Raw genomic sequence first — 12,481 nt, 5'->3', positions numbered from 1 at the left:
TAATAATAATAATAATAATAATAATAATAATAATAATAATAGCAATAATGTTTATAACAATAACAACAGCAAGAACAATAATACCGCATGTGGCTCTTGATTTTTTTGTCATCTTTTCCTTTCTCTTTTTGCTTCATTCTACAAGTCACGTCCCTCTTACCTGTCTATTAGTCCAAAAGAAGTTCAAAAGGCAGACTCAAGTTAATAGAAAAGTACTAGAGTGGAAGAGGAGCCTCGCCCTCAGCCGAACCGCTCCCGAACTAGCATCATCAGTTTCTTTTTGCCCTTGTAAATCTGTTTCAGGTTGTCTATGAACTGGGTGAACTGGATGTGTCCGTCGTGAGCCATCATGAACGTCTCCCGGGCCTTCCCCAGGAACTCGATGAACTCGCTGTAGTGCCGCGGGCTGATGTGCGTGAGCCTCGAGTGCGTAGTGTTAATGTAGGCCCCGATGGTTGCGTCCAGCAGCTGCCTGAGCGGCGCCTTGTCCAGCGACATCAGCTTCCCAGAGTTCCTGCGGCTGTGCAGCGCCGACACCATGCCCGGGGTGGTCAGCGTGCACCGCCGCAAAATGTCAGACAAAACGGTGGCGCACTTCACACTTTTGACCACCAGGGGGATGACGGCGGCCAGCTCGTTCTTGCCCAGCGAGTGGCTGAGCGCGCAGGCCCACAGTACGTCGTTAATGGCCGGATGCGTGTCCTGGTTGTAGCTGAGGTTCAGGTGAGCCATGGCTAACGTCGCCAGCTTGTACGCTCGCATCGGATAGCCGCGGTGCTCCATGTAGCGCGCAATGGTGAACAGCTGCGTGTAGCTCATTCCCGTTGCTGCAGCGTCCAGTACAATCTGGTAGGCTGTCTCGAAGGCAATGTGGTCTTTTTCACAGAGTGTGAGAGCGGAGAGGGCGCAGTTCTGGGGGTCCTTCATGGCACACTGCAGGGCGAGCGTACGGGCGGACGAGGCCAGGTTCTCCTGCTGGTGGCAGTCCAGGTGCAGGCGAACTATGGTGCTGTTGGACATGACAGTGGTCGCCACAATACTGGTGGCTTCTGTGGGAGTGAAGAGCGTGAACCAGCTCTGCATGATGCTGTCCAGTGCATAGACACCTGGAGGACACATTTTGAGAGGAAAAATAAAAACAATAGGTGAGGTTAAATTTGGAGAACAACGGCAGATCTAGCTCATGATGGGAATAAGACTCACCAACTTCAGTGGCACACGTGACCAACCAGCGAACCATCTCTCTCCTCCTCCAGTTCAACGTGGACAGTGTTATTCTCATGACCTGAAGGAGGCAAGAAGTGATGGAGAAGGGAGAGACAGGTGAGTTAATTCATTATCTGAAGGGCTGAACTGTTTTCCTTTCCAGCTCTTGTTAAGTCTGCGGCAGGCTATCGAGCAGATACAGATGGATTTATAAAATGCCAAAACACATAAAAACACTGCATGCAGGAAAGCTTTTCCATTACGGTTTGGTCCAAACTAATCTCATTAACAACCCTGATTACGTTCATAGAGGTTAATGTCAGTGATACTGAGGTCTGGACTTTGACTTAGATATTGCAACACATTGTTGCTATAATTTTTGCTTATTTTTTCAGGCATTGTTTCGTAGATTTCCTTTCAGCAAAATACATGCACACATTTAAAACGGAACCGACACATAAAATAAATATTTGAAGAAACTATTATAAAAATAAAGTCATGGTGCAAGAATGCTATCGTTCATTTGAGGCAGGAATTAAATCATTTATATGCAACATATTGAGGGTAAAATGAAAGAAAATAGAAAAGTATTTGCTTAGTTATGATTAGAAGCTCCTGGTCCAGGAAGACTGGGTTGGTAGAATTTCTAGAACAAATGTTATTCCTAAGAGCAAAACAAATCAGTGCAGAATTTGCATGATTACATCATTCACAGCAACTGGTGAATATAAAACGCAGCAATGCAACAAAATAATACTACAAAAAAGAACAGGGATTCTGGTAAAATAACCGAATCAACACGCAGAACTTTAAAACCGTGCAAGAACATGTCCAGACATTTAAAAAAAAAAAACTTTTCAAAATGTGTGTCTGTACAAAAACTTTTTAACTTACAGGAGATGGATTTTTTTTGAGAGAGAGAGAGAACTACAGGAACTACAGGAAACTGAAACTTTTAGGAAGATAAAAACCGTTTCACCTGCTTATCAGTGACTATAGCCTCAGGTGCCAAACACAAGTGAGCCCCACCAACCGTCTGATTTGTGATTACTGCTAGAAGCGGGTGGCCATTTCTGCCGCCGGCCACTATGTGTTTGCACACCTGCAGTCCGAGCTCCAGAGAAACCTTAAGAAGAGTGATGTCCGGCAGGCTGTCCATGAGAGTGGCGATCTTGAAAGCATCCTGTGCCAGTTTGAAGATGTGAGACGAGGAGTGGATGTTTTTCTGGATGGACTCCAGGACCGTCTCCAACCTGCGACTGTCACCTACGAGGATACAAGCCAGAAATAAGTTAGGGTAAGGTCATCACTTAATCAACTTAAACTAAACTTTAAACGGACTGTTATTTAACTTTTATTTGGTAGGGGACAAAAGACTGAGAAGTAATTGTCAACAAAATGAGTTGTGCCACAATTATTGGTACCGCTAGTAATTCCTAGAGCAATAATCTAATTCAGGCATTATTGCAATTTGTGTCTAAATTAAATTGGCTCCGAAGGTGTAGAAGCTTTTAATTAATAATGCTTCATTTCCTCTTTTCCTGGGGTATAGTTTTGATGTAACACAGAAGTTCCATGTTTCTTAAAATGGGAAAGGCAAGAGAAGTTGGCCATCAAGTAAGCTAGGTGTGTCTTTATCTTAGTAAATAAAGAAATGCCTACAAGAGAGTAAAGCCTTGTTTTTCGAAGCAAGTGAATTTGCACCTTTAGCTGCAGTGAGCATGGTGGAGGCCAGCTCACACTGCTGAGACTCTATATGGCTCAGGGTGAACCAGCGCGGGTAGCGATTGGGAACTACAGACACAATGTGGTGAGGTCGCGAGAGGTCACCGGACGATGCCGTGGACTCCAACACCGGCAACCTGACGGAGAGACACAGTTAAAAAAAAGAAAAAAAAGAAAAAAAGGTGTTCTTTGTGAGATACATTTTCCATTTTAAAAATATGACATTACTTTTAAAGTTTTCCTTTTACTTTAATAATTAGAAACTTTCGCAAAATGATGGGGGAGGAAAAAAAAAAGCAGAAGAAAGATAAATGAGGGTTGGTGATCAGAGAGAACCACATTAAAGTTGCCCAAATGATCAACATCATAATGAAATCACTTCTTTCTTCCTAGTGTAACAAGCAGTCAGACAGGAATACTGCATAGACAGAAAAAGTCTTCATTATGGCGCTTTGAGTGTGACTTCAAAATGAAAATGACTCAAGTCGCCACCGGGGGGATTTCAGTTACCCTATCCCTGCAATTTACTTTCAACCTACCATTTAATCACCTAGAAACTAAGGTATAATTAGTATTTTCTTCACTCTAATTGGTCATAATGAAGTCAGAGTTGTGCAACACCTGCTGGAGGATGGAAGAGCTTCTCAGGTTTCTGTCTCTTATTATAATAATCCAGACGGGGCCGAGGCTTCTGGAGCATCAGGAGCCCCATACGATTACCACTGTGGCCTGCTCATCTCCTATTCTACTTCACTTTTTTTTTCTTTCCTGCCTCTGCTCCCACCTCAGTTTCAAAGGTCTTCTTTCCTTCAGAAGACGGCACAACCTGGCCTTCTCTCAGCCAATCACAAAGCTAATTGAGTCCATGGGGAAATTAAGGAATTCACCTTCCAGCCCTGTAAGGCTGGACACACATCAAACAAATACCAACACACATCAGTGAAAAGAGACCCACATCGAGCGCGCGCGCACACACACACCTGCCCTTTTGAAAACACATCAAAGCTGCCTGGTAAAAGCAACGTGATGCTAAATGCCAGTTTCAATTTCAGAGCAAAGTGCATGTGATCTTGTTGCCACGTGAGTGAAGGCATGTACAAGAACAAAAAACAAAACAGTCTTGTCTTTTGCTCACTTTTGCCCACAAGAGCACAAGGGGAGGGCTGAGCTCTCAGACAGCAAAAGTGCTAAGAAAAAAAAAAAAAACACAACAAAAGTGTGAACACCAGCACTTGCTGCAAAATAGAGATTGCTTGCGAGCTCCAGCAACGGCAGAGTTCACGCCACATACAACTGAGGAGCTGCTAAAAGCTTCTACCACACTGGGGCCTTCAGAAAGATTCCTGGGGTGTAGAACTGCAAAGCAAAGCAGAGTTAAAAAAAAAAAAAAAAAAGAGAGAGAGCCTTGAGTAAAGATGGAGGCCTCATCAACATTCCTGTCTTTGTTTGGTTTTCACCAGAGAGCCAGAGGCCTCCATTGGATAAGAACTTGAGAGGACTGAAAAATAGTTTCCTCAAAAGGTTTGGGAGGAAAAAGCTATACCAGGTTATTGTTCAGTAGAAAACAAAAGAAAAAAAATGATTACAAAAAGGACTGAAAAAGTCTTTGTGGGCTGCTTGATAAAATAGCACAAGGACAGTTTATTCAGTGATGCTTTCTCACTGAGCATGTTGCACCCCCTGCCAAACAGTGCTTACACGTTTTAAACGCTGGGACATTGCCAAACAAACTCTCAAGACATTGACAAGTGTGATGAAAGCAAATTAAATCCGCTTTTCTTTACAACCATGCTGAAATAGAAATGTGTCATCAATAACTATAAAGACTATGGAAGCAATATTGAAGTGCTACGCTATTTTGTCAAAGTGAAGTTTGCTAGCACACAACATCATCTGCTGAAATAAGTCCAAGTAAATGGAGAAATGCTTTAATCCTAAAACTCTGCATTGTGACTAATATTTTAGCAGCTAACAATGCTAACGTTATCATCGGTCTGAGGACTTTTTAAAAGGCTGAACATACACCAAGAAGAGATTAATTAAAAACTGCCTGTGTTTATGTTTTATACACATGTTGAACTGTTGCCCTGTTGTGTTGATGAAGTCAGCAAATAATATCTCTGGTTTGGTCAACAATACTAAGTTACTGTATTTATCAATCTGGAAGTAAAAAGAAATGATACAGTGAAACACAAGATAAAAAAAAATGTTTTGGCATCAGAGTTGCCATCGTTACTAAAATAAAGGGCTGATGTAACAGCAAACAGATTCTTTAAAAACATGATACATTGCATCTATGAGACACTTATTTTGAAGTACAAAAGGAATCATTTTTTGGGTTATATCCCTGTTGCGTTGACAAAGTTGTCTAATAAAGATGCTGACAATGCTTGATAATACCTTTATCTGGCAGCATTTGGATACTAAGCAAAAGAACTTAAAAAGCCACAGAATGAGAAGCAAACTACAAATGATTTGTAGATCATTCTACAAATCATAAAGATATGGCGAGTAGATAACTGTTAGGTGCCAACAATGTTAACGTGAGAATCTGCTTCTTAGCTCTTATAAGCAATGATGTGAACTTGACAACCTATAGTTTTGAAATAGTTTTGAGATGATTCAGATCAGTTCAATTCAAAAATACTTTTTTGGTCCCAGAGGGAATAAACATATTACACAATTATCTTCAAAGAGCAGTCAGTATTACAGTGGTTCTGAAGAAGCCTCCGACTGAAGACAATGTTGTTGTGTAGCGGTCTCATGAAGAGAATGCCCAGTGCTGCCTTGACTAATTTTCTTGATTTTATGCTAAATCCTTCTTTGCACCATCCTCTCCAAAGCTTCCACAGTCGTCCCGAGAACAGAACCAGCCTTCTTTATCAGGTTGTTGAGCCTTTTTAAGTCTCTGACTCTGATACAGCTTCCTCAACAGATAATGACAGAAAAGATTACACTCTCCACAAGAGACATGTAGAGTGTTTCATAGCAACTTGCTACAAATCTTGAAGCGCATATGCTTTCTCAAGAAGTAAACTATGTTCAGTCACTTCATGCAGATCCAGTTTGTTGTTCAGGTCAAAACCGAAGCATTTATGCTCCACCTCCTCCGCCTATTCTCTCATCATAGAAACAAGGTTTGACCCTGGTGTCTGCTAACTATGCTAAAAGTTAGCACCTGCTTCATAGACTCCTATTGGTGCTAAGCTGAAGGACTAACCTGACACTATGGTTTTAAATTAATGAAACCTTTATATTATTAGGAATGTGAAATTCAATATTTTATTCACGAGGACCACTTCAGAATTAGAAACAAAACATTGAGAAGCCAAATCTGCACAAGAATATCAAACAGCCATTGTAGATTTTTTTTTTTTTTTTAAACAAAGTGGAATATTTTCTCTGTCTGTGAAACAAACAGAAATGTTCAACCTCTGGTATTCGTGAGCTGGATGTATGAAGACGGAAACAGTCCCTGGATACGCACATGTAATTAGACATTTCATAAACAGTCATGTAGGAGAATAGCAGGCAAAATTGTAAGGCTGCTGATGGCCAAAGTTTATTTATGGACACAAACAGGACGAACTATAAAGAAAATCTGTAGCAAAGAGGCTCAACTGAGATGATGAGAAAAAGCAGTCCAGATAGGTTTTACCTAAATCCTGAGGCCCTTTGGGTTTCTGCTCTGCATCACCATGACGACTGACCTCTTTACCTCATGCTGCGTTTCCCGCTCTGACTGTAAACAGCCTTCACTTTCACCATTCATCAAACGCACATCTATCAGCTACATGCGACACATCCGGTGGAAGACCGCGACTGTATACACAAACTCTTTCAAGGGGAGATTTTCAAGAAGGACCAAGTCGTACATGACCAAACACGGAATATCTTTCTTTTGGTTTTTTGTGTGTGTTTTTTTCGAAGTGTGCGCGATGATTAAAACGACAATTTGCCATCAGCATTTCATTCTAAGACTGAAAAGAGAGGCTGCACAGTGGCGCAGATGGTAGAGCTGTTGCCTTGCAGCAAGAAAGTTCTGGGTTCGATTCCCGGCCCCGGTCTTTCTGCATGGAGTTTGCATGTTCTCCCTGTGCACGCATGGGCTTTCTCCGGGTACTCCGGTTTCCTCCCACAGTCCAAAAACATGACTGTCAGGTTAATTGGTCTCTCCAAATTGTCCCTAGGTGTGAGTGTGTGTCTCTGTGCAGACTGGCAACCTGTCCAGGGTGTACCTCGCCTCTCACCCGGAACCCTCCCGACCCCACACAAGGGTGTAAAGAAAATAGATGGATGGATTTAAAAGTAGAAGGGCAACATATACAGGATAAGTGGTTATTTCAGCATAAGAATCAGATGATATTTCATCAGATATATAAATTAGCTTTGAAGTTAACATTAGGATGCAACAGTCTGTCAGTGAAGGGGCTTTCCAGTTCAAAAACAGCTTTATGCATGGAGACTCTCGGTGAATTGGAGAGCTCGTTCAGTGGCAGGCTGCAGTTTTCTTTAACTTTGGTCCTTTATTTTTCTGCAAAGCACTTTTAAAGGACCTTGTTTATGAATGCTGCAAAACAAATAGACATACTACATGTAGAAGAGTAAAGGTGAATGAATACAAATGCATGGAATTAAATGCATGCATCATTTTTTTAAAGCCATAGTTCAGTGGCTATGCTTCTATGCAAGGCAGTGTATGTGTTTAGGATGAACTACAAATCTTGGCAAAGCGTTGATACATTCCTGGCAAACATGCAAAAGCACTCTGATTGTTCCATTTAATGCAGCAAATATTTGGCCAAAACTGGAACAAGATCAAATTATTTAAAATTAGTAAACATTTAAAGGCCTAAGATATTTGGCTTTAAAATTCTGGCAATTTGTAGTAAAAGTTCCCCCTGCTTACAGACCATGTATTATGCAGTAAAAATCCAGCACTATTAGATCTGGAAAACTTGCATCTCATTTGGACCTCTCCCACGATAACAGCAGGTCTCTTCTCTTTGGCTCACAAACAGTTAAGATGAGCACAGTCTGAAGAGGCAGTGACTTTTTTCTTCTGTTTCTCTGGCGGAAATCAAATTGTGGGCAGCCTGTGAACCAGCAGGCAGATCCTCTTTTCATTTATTTATTTATTTATTTTAATGCTGGTCACTCGCACCAAGCCATCGGCCGGCATATGCTGGTGTCACACCGACTAATTAACCTCATCCAAGACGCAGCAACACATACACACACACACACACACAGCGCTTTGAGTAAACCGCATACTATGCCAGTCCGACTTCTCATTTAAAAAGACAGTTACTTGTGGAGCAAGTGACAAATTTTAAAAAGCGAGGAGAGAGGGGGGAGGGAAAAACAATGTGAGGGAGGAAGAGCTCGACTCTTTTGTCTCCTCTTTTATCAATGATAGTATTATAATAGGGCCATTAAAAGAGACCTGGTTACTTTACCTCCTCCTCTATATTTAACTGTCCGCTGTCCCGTGGGAGCGGGGAGGTATATGCTATCACATTACACTACGCTACATTACACACATTCATTATGTGCTGAGTAGACACCTCTGGTTCCCAGGAGCACTCATAAGTGGCTGTATTATTCTAAATCGCCGGTTTCACACCGGAGGAGTGAGGATGGAGGAAGCAAGGGGACAAAAAGGAAAAGGTGAGGGGAAGTGGTGAGGATGGGGAGAGAGTGGCCGACTCACTAAAAGCAGGTTGGGAACTCTGGTTTGGAGGCAACCAGCTGGATAAAACACAGAGCCTGTCAGCCTGCTATAAGGAGGATGTTATTTTTCTATATACTAACATGTTTAGAAGTGTCTGTCATCCTTCTGCTATATTTCAAGACACTCACTTCCTTTTCCAGAGTTGCTAATTCCTCAGCTGCACAAAAGTCGCTAAATGACATCATAACATAATTTGCATAATGTTCAAATTTCATGCAAGTGCAATGATCTTTGCCAAGAGGTGGAGAATGGGAGGGATAATGTTCTTAAGAGTTTAAAAACTGCTTAAGACTTCAAAGTAAAAATGACCCAGAAGAAAAAGGTTAGCACTTTTTGAACACATTTATTTTGTGCCCTTTTTGGCTTTTTACTATATTTTCCTCTCTATGCTGGCTTTGTTTTTAACATGTTGCAGTAAAACGTCAGTGTTTTTTTTTTTGTTTTTTTTGTTCTATGTATTTTACAAAAATAGAAAATAACTGTCAATAGCAGTGTGGGAAAGTGAGGCAACTGCCTTGAAGGGATGAGCCAGCAGTGATTCAGGCGCTCCTTACGTGTGGAGAGGCGAACACCACCTGTCCGCTACCGCTGGGATGGACACGATTTGGCCGGCTGTGTGAGTCCCTGCTCATTGGGAGGAGCGAGTAGAACAACAACTGAATTTGCACTAACATCATAATCTCCAATCACACCAGAAAAGAGCGTTTTATTTCACACCAGTACCTTCACCGAGTCAGTCTGAAAGACCGTTAAAATGATCGCTTTTTCTCCCCCCTCCCCCACCATCCTGATCAGCTCAGCTTAGCTTCACAGAAAGACAAACATTACCCCTCCACACCCCACCTTCTCTCCCCCGTTGCCTCGACGTGTGTACTCGAGTATATGTGCGTGTGATTCCTCCTCATTACAGCTGCGCTAATTACACTCTCATTAATGTAATTAATATTCACGGATCCAGCTCCCACAAGTCACAACATCAAAACAGAGCAGCGCAGGGCGATTAGCGCGCGCGCGCGCGCATGCTCCGCACGCCGTCCACAGCTGAGAACACGCGGGAGCAAAACATGGAGAGATCAGACGCCCCTCTTGGACACGTTAGCCAAGAGGGGCGACCCTGGCTGAGCGTAGAACAGACGTGGAACCGGAGGAAAGGCTGCTCTGACTTGAGGCTTAAACATGGGGAGGGAGGTACCGCTGCATTTATCTTGGTCATAGCAAGGGTATTAGCACTGTACTAAGCAACTTTTCTCTTTCTATTTGATCAAACCTATTGGAACTAACAATGAATAAAAATTAAAAAAAAGAAATACATTTTTATACTATTTACACAAAAACAAAATATATGTGTTTTTTAATTTGGGTTTATGTACGTTTTGTTTTGATTATATTTTAAGTATTATTCACATTACGTTTTAAAAACCCCAGCGGGACCCTGTTTAAGGAGTTCACTCCAACTTTGAAGTCTTAATGAACCTTCACAGGGATTAACTTTATTTACAAGAAGACCTACCGCATGGCTCTCAGTGCAATTTTGTACGCCAGTTCGGCGTCATGAGGTAGCAGAGAGGTGAAGAGATAGCGAGCGAAGGTGTGCATGGGGACGCTCTCTCGATGGACGATCTCTCCGAGGCCAGAGTACGGACCAGCTGTGAAGAAGAACCGACATAACGCAACACGCTGGTGAACAAATGTGTTTGCGGCAAACCAAGACGAAAGGAATTTAAACTTTTCATGCTGATAAAAAAGACTGAGTCATGATTTCCTGTGGCATGCTGAGGAGTGACGCTCCCTTCCAGACAGGAAGCGGGGAGCCACGCGGCATTTAAACAAAACCGTGACGTCAAAACACATATGGTCGTGTGTGTGGATTTGGCCTTGTGCCCTCCTCCTTCCCTCCGCATCTTCCTACGCGCCCCCTCATCTCTGGTGGGTTATTTTAAACCCCCACGGGCCTCTAAGCCGCAGACCACATCACAGAGCGGCGCGGCTGCAGGCCTCCTGGGGCCCCCGCAGCGGCCTCAGACCCGAGCTGCTCTATTAGCGAAGGAGCCAGAGGTGGGTGGTCGTGCCGCGCCGGGGACGAGGCAGGGCTGGGATTTGGGTGGGGACTGCAGCCGAGTCTGACTCGGTCGGTTCCACCACCACCTCTGTCCCTCCTTCCTCTTCCCCACAACCCACTCGCTCTCTTCCAGCTCCAGCTCCTGTAAACGCTCACACGCTTTTGTGTGTACCGGCATATGTGTGCTGACACAATACCCCTGGCGTTGCTGTGTAAAGAGCTCATTTTGGTCTGGCCCAGGACGGCTCAGCCTCTATTTGCGCCACAAAATGAAAGGATAATAAATAGTGAGACAGAGTCAAATGTGTTTTTCCTGTTTTAGCAGGAATGCCTTGGCTCTCTGTGTGTGGGTAGGTTATGAAATGACAGGGAGGAGGCGTTGCTGTGTATATATTTGTGTGCATTTGTACCAGAGCGGACTGCAGGGAAATTTAGAGAAATAAAAATCAACAGACGGTAAAAGCCGAAAGAATCAATCTGTGGCTCTCCTTACCCTCGAGCAGAAACACAGCCTGTTTACGGAAGATTTTGACCAGAGAGTCATCCAGTTCCACTTCCTGCAGCTTGGCCAACAGCTGCTCCTCGTTGCGACACACCTTTTCCTGAGCGTACAGCCCGTCGGGCATCACCCGCTGCTGGCCCAGGCCGATCAGAGCCGTCTCCACCGCCAGCGCCATGTACGACTCGCCGTCTCCCAGCAGCCGCTGCACGGGCATCCGCTGAAGATCGGCTCGGCTCACGACGCTGGAGCAGTCTGCGAACACAACGCCGTGATGTCTGTGTCACTCTCTGGGGTTTTGGATGCTAGATGGCTCTAGTTTACATGAACATTCCCCGCAGATCCTACGAAAGCAGCTCTAAGTGGGCATGTGAAATGCATGTGAACACATTAGGAGGGAATCTGTGCTAACTGCTCCTCTTTAGTGTAGAGGGCTATTTCTGTTAGCAGAGGAGGCAACGAGGGACTGAACAACCACACGCGTAGGAAAGGAGAGTTTTAGTACCCAGAACAGAAAATATTACGACTGTATTGCTTATCATTTCTGTGATACTGTGATCCTTATAATAAGGATCTAAATTTATTACCTACCAACTGTCTATATTGTTTGTTCAATAAGAGTATCAACACATTTGAAAATATGAACAAATGCAGTCAGTGTGAGCAGTTTAGTGATAAAACTCACATCAATTTATGTGACTGGAGTCCTAAAGAACCATATTACAAACGGATATGTTTTTCGAGAGCAGTATTTGTGTTTGTGGAACTATGATTGCTGTGCCATGCAGTCGCAGCCAAGTTAGTAACAAATAGTTGTTATTGTCACAATGGCAGCACAAAATATTGTAATAACACATTAAGTCTGTATCGCCCATCCCTATTTGGTACATTTTAAAATAGAAAACCTCAATAGAAATCATACTTTTTTTTCGTAAAGCACATGGTCTTGTATATGCTTCCATAACAGCAGATCTATTATGGATCTATTGTGGAAACTAGTGTTTACTGCTGTTCATGTGACTCTTCAGTACCTGAGAGGTCTAAGCAGGTGTTGGAGCCTTCCTCACCCGCTCGTCCCGACTCCGTCAGGGTGCTGAACAGGGTGCCGATGGGATCCAGAGGGTGTCCCACCCAGCCCTCCATGTTTGTTATGGAGGTGTGGCCTTTATGGAGCAACTCTGTGAACAGATATTCAAGCAATTGTTGAATGACTGGGATTTATTTTATAAAGTGGTACAAGATCTACTTGGAAATCCAT

At 43.2% G+C, this 12,481-nt stretch overlaps 1 protein-coding gene across 2 annotated transcripts in view; it reads right to left on the bottom strand.

Annotated features, from left to right (window-relative positions):
- Nucleotides 1–19: 19 nt before the first annotated feature.
- The window catches only part of LOC103135440 (zinc finger SWIM domain-containing protein 6-like), a 70,380-nt gene continuing 57,918 nt past the window's right edge, over nt 20–12,481 (bottom strand). Inside the window, exons 9-15 of one of the 2 annotated variants that reach the window (XM_007548162.2) lie at nt 12,255–12,401; nt 11,218–11,478; nt 10,176–10,311; nt 2,911–3,068; nt 2,309–2,472; nt 1,204–1,285; nt 20–1,106 (exon numbers count right to left, since the gene is read on the bottom strand). In XM_007548162.2, coding sequence (XP_007548224.1) covers nt 241–1,106; nt 1,204–1,285; nt 2,309–2,472; nt 2,911–3,068; nt 10,176–10,311; nt 11,218–11,478; nt 12,255–12,401 — 1,814 coding nt within the window. In that variant the 3' untranslated portion in view covers nt 20–240. The remainder of the gene's footprint in view (nt 1,107–1,203; nt 1,286–2,308; nt 2,473–2,910; nt 3,069–10,175; nt 10,312–11,217; nt 11,479–12,254; nt 12,402–12,481) is intronic. The other variant, XM_007548161.2, reaches the window with a different exon arrangement.

The sequence above is a fragment of the Poecilia formosa genome, unplaced genomic scaffold (genome assembly GCF_000485575.1).
Source record: "Poecilia formosa unplaced genomic scaffold, Poecilia_formosa-5.1.2 Scaffold25, whole genome shotgun sequence".
In the NCBI taxonomy this organism is placed as follows: Eukaryota; Metazoa; Chordata; class Actinopteri; order Cyprinodontiformes; family Poeciliidae; genus Poecilia; species Poecilia formosa.
Note: the sequence above shows the minus strand (reverse complement) of the source record. Positions and strands in the feature narration are given on the sequence as shown.